This window comes from Microtus ochrogaster, chromosome 6 (assembly GCF_000317375.1).
Source record: "Microtus ochrogaster isolate Prairie Vole_2 chromosome 6, MicOch1.0, whole genome shotgun sequence".
Taxonomy (NCBI): Eukaryota; Metazoa; Chordata; class Mammalia; order Rodentia; family Cricetidae; genus Microtus; species Microtus ochrogaster.
In genome coordinates, this window is record NC_022013.1 from 19,541,635 (window position 1) to 19,551,746 (window position 10,112).

Consider the following 10,112-nt stretch of genomic DNA (forward strand, 5'->3'; position numbering starts at 1 on the left):
TCAGAGCAGTGGCTGTGGGACCAGAGATCCTCAGTGCTCAGAGCACTGGCTGTGGGACTACAGATCCTCAGTGGTCACAGCACTGGCTGCTCTTCCAGAGGACCTGAGAGCTCTATTCCCAGCACCGACATGGGGGCTCATCATGGCTTGTGATCGATCACTTTTAATTCCAGTTCCAGGGACTCTGACATCCTCTTCTGCTTTCTGAGAGCACCAGGCCCTAATGTGGTAAATCAATACCCAAGCAAGTACTAACCCACACATGCAAAGCATTAAAGAAAAAAAATTAATAAAAGCAAGTGCACGATGATAGTGGCTAGGGGCATTTGCTACTCCTTCCCTGGATGAGGTCTCAGTTTCCAGCACCTGTGCTGAGTAACTTACATACCTGAGTAGGTGAACACAGGACAATCACACACACACACACACACACACGCACACGCACACACAAGCATGCACGCACGCACACACACGCACACACACACGCACACACACACGCACACACACACGCACACACACACGCACGCACGCACACACACACACGCACGCACGCGCACACACACACACACAAAATTGAAAAACAAATAAAAAATAAATTTCTGAATTAAATAACAAAATATTTAAAACCATAAATGAAAAAAATTTCTCACATTCAAAAATAACGAATTAAATAAACAAATGAGACTGGTTAAAATCAGATCAAATCTACCACTGGCAGACTACTGCTGACTTGTACTCCAAATGCTCCCTAAGGAGCCTGGTGCTACGGGAAGATGACAGACCCGTGAAGAGGTAAGACCTAATGAGAAGTGATATAAACTTTGGGGTCACTAGGGATACACCCTCTTACAAGTATCTTGGATTTTTTTACATCTTTGTCACAAGGCAAGCAGTTTTGGTTTTGGTCTACCACATACTCCTGCACAATGTGTCACCGCAGACTGAAACTTTTAATGCCGTGAACCAAAATTAAATTTTTCCCATTAAGCTGATTATCTAGGAAATTTTTATAGCAATGGGAAGCTGACTAGGGCAGCATACTGCTACACGAAGAATAAGCACTGTAACGGTCACAGCTACAATATTTGGATATAAGGATGTAAACAGGACACACATAAACATACGGCTAGTCTGTTCCCTGCATGCACTCGCTCATGCACAGACGCTTATGGCAGTCAAGAGCTTATCACTTCCAGTTCTGACTTATTCCATTTTAACATAAATTCAATGTTGAAAACCAAGGAAGTATGGCTGTGAGTAAGTATGATGAGTATTTCTTACTTCATGTTTTGGTTTTCACCATTCACGCCGATTCTTAACAGCGTTACTACTTCCTGCTGTGGGTCTTCCCCACTGGATGGCATATGGTGGACAGGAGTCAGAGCGCTGGCCTCCTCTGTGACAAGCCAGGCAATCTAGATTCAGGTCTTGAGAGTTAGAAAGAAGCAACTACAAGTATAATTTTGTTCTACCCAAGGGTTGGCGCCTTGAGCAGCACAGCCATGCCAGGCCCTCTTGGTTCCTGGTGATTTCCAAACATGATCTATGCAGTCCAGCAAACCATCAATATATTTTCAATAATTTTCCCTTTAAAACTGTATATATACATATATTTCACTTTTTATAATAATTTTCAAAAAACATAGTTTTTAAAGAAATAAAGCATTTAAAAGCTTTCTTCCATGTTATATAGTTTACACTCAATTATGAGATATTACCTATTTAGATATAAATAAGCAGGAAGGAATACAGTTTTTAAAATACAACTAAGGATTACAGAGAAGCACATGAAAAGTAAATTTTATTTTTATAAGGAGTAATGGTAATTAGTGTCATTCCTTACCACCGAGTTAAGAGGAAAGGGAACTCCAATAAGAGACGCCATCAGGGGTGCAATGTCAGCCTAGAATGGAAGAGTTCAATTCCAGTAAGTCTGCATGTAGAAACCAGCAAATTGCATCCCCACATACAACTGTATTTGGACCATCACCATACTGATTATAATCAAAAACCTGCAAACATTTATATACATTATTATATATCAGTGTCTTTAAATGCCATCTTTTAGAAATGATTGAACTTATGAAAAACTAAATCTGAAAAGTAACCATTAAAGGTCATCAATATAAAACAAAATCAAAACCTACTTGTCCTATTGGCTAAGAACTTGAACAGTTTGTGTAAGTTATTAAGTATCAAGCAAGAGAACGCTTTGGTGGTCATAAAGGAGAGGGCGGTGGTCTTTACAGGGCTGTGCACAGCATGAAGGAGAAAGCCCTCAGAAGCAAGTCCGGTCAGCCAGGGAAGGAAGAAGAGCCCAAGCAGCACTGCGGGGACTGCTCGGCCCACGATCACCCAGAGACAGCTCGCCAAAGGGAGAGAACAGATTCTACCTTCCTACACTTAAGTGGCTGTGTTCTAGCAGTCCTCAAAAGTTGACAAGTAGTAAAAATAGGTAAAAGCTGGAAGAGACACCTTCAAATCCTGGCTTGTTAGCTCTGAAGAGTTCAGCAGTCCTCATCAGTTAAATATCTGCTTCTCCCTTACAAAGGGATGGCACGATTGAATGAGATAAACTTCCGATGTTCCTAGCCGGAACAACCTGCGATGAAGGGCAGCTTCACCTGCTGCTCTCCTCGACACTGGGATAAATGCTCTTCTCGGTCCCATTGACACCTGTTTGGTTCCTTCCGTTTCATTGGGGCTCCTTTTTAAGTACCTCTCTGCTCCTAAGCTAAGAGTTTGTAAAGGCTGCTCCCAGATTTACGCCACGCCCAGAATACTGCTGGTATTCAAACCCTTCCCTAAGTCTTGTCTCTCTCACTCATCTCATCCTGAAGCCAGGATTCTTGTGCGCGTGTGAGCACACACACACACTCTTCAAGAGCTTCCTCAAGCTTTTGAAATTAAGTCCCCAAGGTGCGCAATGCTCTCCCAGACCTGAGCCTGACTGTGTCTGCCTGACGTCCAACACAGGAAGTGTCTTCTGTACCGATCTGTGCTCAGGCCGGCCCTCTCCCTGGAAAGCCTGCTGCTGCTCTGGCCTCCTTACTCTGGCTTATTCCTCAATCTCAGCTCAATCCTAAATTTCCTGGGAAACTCTGCCTCCCGAGTGCTGGGATTGAAGGCGTGCGCCACCACTGTCTGGCTCAGATCTTACCTTCTTAACAAGAACTCTTGCTCACCTGAGTCCCCTGAATGGAGTTTTCTTATTTTCAATTGAGAGTTTAAAATGTTCTTTACTTATTACTGTGTGTATGATGGAGGCTGGGAGAGGAGCGTGCACAGAGATCAGAGGCCAACCCTGTAGAGTGCGTTTCTGCCCATCTTAGGTGCTGGGGACTGGACTCTGGCTTATGATTCAAGCACTTTATCCACTTGGCCAGCTCAACGACCCATATGAATTTTGTTTCTTTGTTTTAATTGGCACAAGAAGGTTAGGACAAAACACTTGCACTCCAAGTAGTCTGCTTAACAGAAATATGTTGGAAATTTTCTTTGCTGCTGCTGCTACTACTATTACAGCCTATTTTTGCATATTTTTCTCTAAATGTTTATAAAAAAGAAAATAATTAAATTTAAATAGATACCTGATCAACGTCTCGCCTCTTCCAGTTTTCCAATCTCCATTCTGAAGACATAGATGTAAAACATGATGTCAAGATTTTTTTTATTTTTTTTAATTTATTTATTTATTAAGGATTTCTGCCTCCTCCCCGCCACCGCCTCCCATTTCCCTCCCCCTCCCCCATCAAGTCCCTCTCCCTCATCAGCTTGAAGAGTAATCAGGGTTCCCTGACCTGTGGGAAGTCCAAGGACTGCCCACCTCCATCCAGGTTTAGTAAGGTGAGCATCCAAACTGCCTAGGCTCCCCCAAAGCCAGTATGTGCAGTAGGATCAAAAACCCACTGCCATTGTTCTTGAGTTCTCAGTAGTCCTCATTGTCTGCTATGTTCAGCAAGTCCGGTTTTATCCCATGCTTCTTCAGACCCAGGCTAGCTGGCCTTGGTGAATTCCAGATAGAACATCCCCATTGTCTCAGTGTATGGGTGTAACCCTCGTGGTCCTGAGTTCCTTGCTCGTGCTCTCTCTCCTTCTGCTCCTGATTTGGACCTTGACATTTCTGTCCGGTGCTCCAATTTGGGTCTCTGTCTCTGTCTCCTTTCATCGCCTGATGAAGGTTAATATTCAGGAGAATGCCTATATGTTTGTCTTTGGATTCACCTTCTTATTTATATATACATATTAGAGTATTACTCAGCAGTACTTCTTGAAGTTTGCGTACAAATGGATGGAAATAGAAAACACTATCCTGAGTGAGGTAAGCCAGACCCAAAAAGAGGAACATGGCATGTACTCACTCATATTTGGTTTTTAGCCATAAATAAAGGACAGTGAGCTTATAATTCGTGATCCTAGAGATGTTAAGATTTTTAACAAGAACTATTTGCCTTATTTTCAGGTCTGCAAGACACTCCACATAAAGGTTAAGTATTGGAAGCCTCTTTCTTAAACCACGTATGGAAAAAAAAAAGAACGAGAAAAGCAGGGACAGAGGGGGAAATGCTAAAGTATTTTTAAAAAGAAAAACTGAAAAAATAAATCTTTAGCATTTTCTGTGATTTATTAAGTTTTTTAACATGTTCATTTGGAAATATAATGTTCCAAACATCCAAGGAAACAAAGAGGGAAGTCCCGCCTAATGGCAACTGCCAGCAAGCTGTGCTTCAGCGACTGGCAGCTAACACACCCACCCTCCCTTTTCTGGGTTGGCAGCAGTTACCAGAGCATTTAAAACTGGAGTTATGATGCTCCTGTAACTCCAACTTTTAACACAGTGTATTACGTTACTATTACAACCCCCTTCATAGGGTGCAGCTAGTCCAGCTTTGGAGGAAACTCACTGACTTCCATAGTGGCTGTACCAGTTTGCACTCCCACCAGCATGTGCTGTCATTTGTGCTTGGTGGAGCTTAGTACTTCTGACTGAGCTAAGGTGGGATCTCAAAGTAATTTTGATTTGCATTTCCCTGGTGGCTGAGGATTTGCACATTAAAAAAGTATTTATTTCTCAGTCATTTGTATTTCATCTTTTGAGAACTTTCTACTCCATGCCCAATCACTGTTTTTGTTTTGTGGTTGTTAAGTTTTTGAGTAATTTTTATAATCTAGATACTCACTTTCTGTACAGAAGCTTTTAAGTTTCTGGTGGTCCCAGCTATCAGCTGTCAGTCTTAGTGCTTGCAATTACTGGGCTCCTGTGCCTACAGTTCAAGCACAGTCCCTACTGTTTCTTCTAGCAGGTTCAGCATAGCAGATCTTACAGTGAGGTCCTTCCCCCATCGCTGTTAGCAATGGTGTTCAGTACAGCAATAAAAAGGACCCAACACAAGAACTTTGTTTCCTAGGTTTCATCTCCTACTGGGCAGAAGTTTCAATGGCATGCATGATGCACCCAGACACCTACTTTCCATGCCATTGGGATATACTGTCATCCTCTCCAAAGTCCATGCTCAAAAATGGCTTAACTGAGTTACAGGTGTGTGTGTGTGTGTGTGTGTGTGTGTGTGTGTGTTTTAAACACGCCTACTAGTACGTTTGTGGCTTTATTGGGCAGTGTGCATAACAATGATTGGCCACATGTGGACCATGAGATGGACACCTCTGCACTAGTACTAAGACCTGCGGAAACAAGAACCATCCCAAAGACAGCACAGGAGATAAAAAAAAAAAAAAAGCTCTCTAATTTCTCTAAGCACAAATCTGCTTCAGTAAGTCTGCAAGAATCATGAATGCTTACTATGTAGGAGCCAGCCATGATAAGCTAAATATGAACAGATCACCCGAAGGAAGTTCTTTACCATTATCACCTACCAGAGTAGGACTCTGGCCATTGATAAATTAAATAGAGGCCTGAGTCTCAGTAGTTTACCCCGAAGCAACAACTGGTTGCAGGAAGAACCAGAACCTGAGATTACCCGAGCATCACCCAAAAACAGACCATTCAAAGGAAATGCCTAACACTCCCAACTGCTGTAGATAGGATCACCTGCCAGCACACACTCATCAGGACACCCCTAGACAAATGTCAGCCAATCAGAGGTCCTGAACCTCAGAAACCCCTCACCCCCACCTTTACTACTATAAAAACCTATCTCTAACTGAGCTTGGGGCTCTCTGATTATTCCAATATACTGGATATGCAAAGAAACTGAGTTTGCAAACTTGCATAAGATAAAGGCTTTTACATATGGAACTCGGTCTCCTTGTTGGCTTTCAGGGGACTTTGCAGATTTGAGCATACATACTACTGCTGTATTTTGGCCCTTTCTCAAATACTTCCCCTGTAGGCCTATGACCTTGCCTGGTGTTTGGCAAAAATTATCTCAGGGACTGTACCTCAAGGCCTATAGGACAGAAAAAAGCCTGGCTTGAGTACTTCAAGGCTTGTAGGATAGAGAAAAACCTGGCTCATGTTTGTGTGAGGATGAGACAGCAAAAATTAGGTAGACGCCCCTCCAGCCAAAGGGGGGGTTTGGCTGCCTCTCACTGGATGGAGGTACCCCCACATCACACCATGTCACTTAAGCTATATAAACTGACACTCACAGTAATGAACTGAGTTCCTGCTTAACTGGACTCCCTATGGCGTCTGATTAGAAGGACTGCGGAATGGGCAGATAGCACACTCACCTTTCCTTGGGTCTGAATATGGAGGCTCAAGAAGCCTGGCACCTGGCGGCCAAAGAAGCTAGCAGACTGGTATTCTCTGTTAGCACTGATGATATGTAAACAGCATAATGAAAAATGTACCATGCCAGCCGGGTGGTGGTGGCGCATGCCTTTAATCCCAGCACTAGGGAGGCAGAAGCAGGTGGATCTTTGTGAGTTCAAGACCAGCCTGGTCTACAGAGCTAGTTCCAGGACAGGCTCCAAAACCACAGAGAAACCCTGTCTCGAAAAAACCAAAAAAAAAAAAAAAAAAAAAAAAAAAAAAAAAAAAAAAACCCCCAAAAAAAAAAAAAAAAAAGAAAAATGTGCCACGCCATACATGAAGACATGCTGTGCTTTCTTCATCTGTGTCCAGAGAGAAATAACTTGGTACTACATCTAGCTTTTCATATAAGGGATGAATATATATATATTAGAAACTGCAATCTCAAAATTAATAATGTGTTTTTTGCTTAAGTTGGAAAATTGTAATTAATTTTATAATTTGTCTCTAAGGAACTGTGCCTTCCTTCTTGTTTTATTCTTATTTCTAATTAAAATTTTAACATAATAAAACAAGATTAAAATTTCTGATTCCTAGATATTTAGAAAGGCCAAAATAGTTACTAACAGTGGTATAATGGGAAATATTCAACAAATGGTTGTGGGGAAAAAGAGAAAAGGAGAGAAAGCCAACTAACCAACTCCTGGATTTGGAGCATTTGCATATAACAATGATTAATGACAGATTCATTAAAAAGAGGAATTTAAAACAATTTCAAGTAATTGTTAAAATCTTATTGAAAATGTCAACTTAGTTTAATTCTAGTCCTGTTTTAAATGCTATCTACATGGGCATTTGTGACTACACAAACAAATATTAGTACCTTTTAAAAACTCGTCATCAAATTGCTGAGTTGATACTTTTTGAGGACCTTTGATCCCAGCTCCCCAAGTCACTAAAGGAGTTAAAGTCTCTGAAGGATGACCAGCGCCATGGGAACCTACAAGCAGAGACATCAAGAATCGTCAGATGAGTATATAATCACCAACAATCACAAAACCATCTCTAAATGCTTTGAATTAAAGAATTGATCCATATGAAGCTAGCGAAATCAGAGGCCCAAATTCGGGAACTACCACTGCTTTGCTAAAAATAGATATAATGTGACTGTCAAACTGTCTTCTCAATAAATAACTATGCTGACATCTGTATATTAGCACTGTTGTCAGCATTAGCTAAAGAAGCTGCTTCTTGAAGTGCGGAGCAATAATTGCAATGATATGTAACTGATCAAAGTGATGAAAACAGGTGGCTAATGAACATTCAGCCTTTAATGGGACATCTACATCACGTGTGCACACATGCACCAAGGCTCAGGGGTCATCAAGAGAAGGGGCTGGGGCCGACAGGAAAAGAGGATAGGGAAGAGATTTTTGAGAGGAGTCATCTCCCAATTGGGAGTAAGTGTTTCCGGGCCTCTAAAAAGGACAGTAAAATGCTAGATTCACCATGGTTTGAAAACGAAACATTCCCCACAAGTTCACATACTAAAAACTTGCTTTGGGCAGCTGCAGAAACATTAGGATATTAGGGCTAGCTTAAGTTATTAATCACTGGAGGTATGTTTTGAGGGTATACCCTGCCCTCGTCCCTATTTATCTTATCTTTCCATCTACTACAAGGTAAAAAGATCCTCTGCCAAACACCCCAGAAACATGGCGTTCTGCCCAACCCAAGCAAGCACAACGAATCCTCTAGATCAGTGAGTCAGTATTTCCTCTTAAGCTGCTCTCATGCACTTGGGTCACAGTACACGCAAGGAAGTGCACAGAACCCTTTTCTTCCTGCCTCACTCCTTTATTGCATGGGACCCAGCTTAAGAACGCAAACCTCATTATGTCGTATCATTCGGAGCACAGACTACATTTGCCTTGGGAATCTCGGGAGCACACTGTCCTAGGTAATACACAGCTGTCTGCAGCAATGCATCAGTGCACTGTAACTAACACCACACAGTTGCAGCAGTGCAGCAATGCACTGTAACTAGTATCACACAGCTGCAGCAATGCATCAGTGCACTGTAACTAACACCACACAGCTGCAGCAATGCATCAGTGCACTGTAACTAACACCACACAGTTGCAGCAATGCATTGTAACTAACACCACACAGCTGCATCAATGCACTGTAACTAACACCACACAGCTGCAGCAATGCATTAGTGCACTGTAACTAACACCACACAGCTGCAGCAATGCATTAGTGCACTGTAACTAACACCACACAGCTGCAGCAATGCAGCAGTGCATTGTAACTAGCATCACTCTACATGGGAGGGATTCCAGGTAGAATTTCTTTTCTAATAGAAAACTGTGAAGAAAACTTAAAAGTACTTGGATGTTTTTTTCTACTTACTCATTTGTAAATGAAACTATATTCTTTTTACAATTAGAAAAAAAAAGGGTCCCTTATAGAGGTCAGATTATTTAATATTTTAAACATACAATTATGTGCTGGATTTTTGCATACTGCAAGACATCGGATCTTCTGAACATAATATTTGCAAACTATATCCGCCACTACTCTCACTAAGGTAGCACAGAAACACAGACTAACCCCAGTCTGTCATTCCATGGTCGGAGGTAAAGATAAATGCTGTTTTCCCATCATCACCATAAAAATGCTTGAATATTGACACAATTTCCTTCACTCCATCATCAACTTTTTTAATATTGTCCTTATATTCCCTGTTTACAAAGAAACAAAAGAACAAGTTAAATTAATTTAGAGCAATCGAATTCATCCAACCCCTACTCACTACATTTAAGTCAAGAACTGAAGAAATGCTTTACTATTTTAAAATCAGAGGCTCCTGTTAAGACTAATTTTTCCCTTTAATGAATTTAAAAAATCCTCAAATAATTTTCATAGACATTTTAAAAGGAAAATATTGATTAGTAAATATATTTTAATAAACACTTTTAAAATCCTAAACAGGATAATGGACTTTTAATTTTTAAGTCCATGTCATTATAAACGGTTTTGGTAACCTTAATAGGGAACTATAATAATTTAAAATATAGAATATTCCCACCCTATAAAGTATTTGTGACTTAATCTACTGCAGTGTTGAGAACTGTACTCAGGCTTCCCACATAGTTGCACAAAGCTGGTTTAATATGAGTATATTTCACTAATGAAAACAGTACATCACGTTAAACTAGGGAAAATGAGATATTCATGCTGGTAATTAAATGATTTCTTCTTTCTTATGGTCTGCAAAGCTGAGACTAGCGCTAAAGAACAAGCAACACTTCATGCAACCATTAGCTGGATACAGAGCTAAAGAAGTAACAAGCAACACTTCATGCAACCATTAGCTGGATACAGAGCTAAA

The 10,112-nt window shown here is 41.1% G+C and overlaps 1 protein-coding gene across 3 annotated transcripts in view; it reads right to left on the bottom strand.

Annotated features, from left to right (window-relative positions):
* Positions 1-10,112, bottom strand: part of Pign (phosphatidylinositol glycan anchor biosynthesis class N) — a 113,924-nt gene that overhangs the window by 82,442 nt on the left and 21,370 nt on the right. For all 3 annotated transcript variants that reach the window (XM_013346689.2, XM_026779799.1, XM_026779800.1), the window contains 4 exons: positions 9,332-9,462; positions 7,599-7,715; positions 3,591-3,631; positions 1,844-1,903 (listed from right to left, as the gene is read on the bottom strand). In XM_013346689.2, coding sequence (XP_013202143.1) covers positions 1,844-1,903; positions 3,591-3,631; positions 7,599-7,715; positions 9,332-9,462 — 349 coding nt within the window. The remainder of the gene's footprint in view (positions 1-1,843; positions 1,904-3,590; positions 3,632-7,598; positions 7,716-9,331; positions 9,463-10,112) is intronic.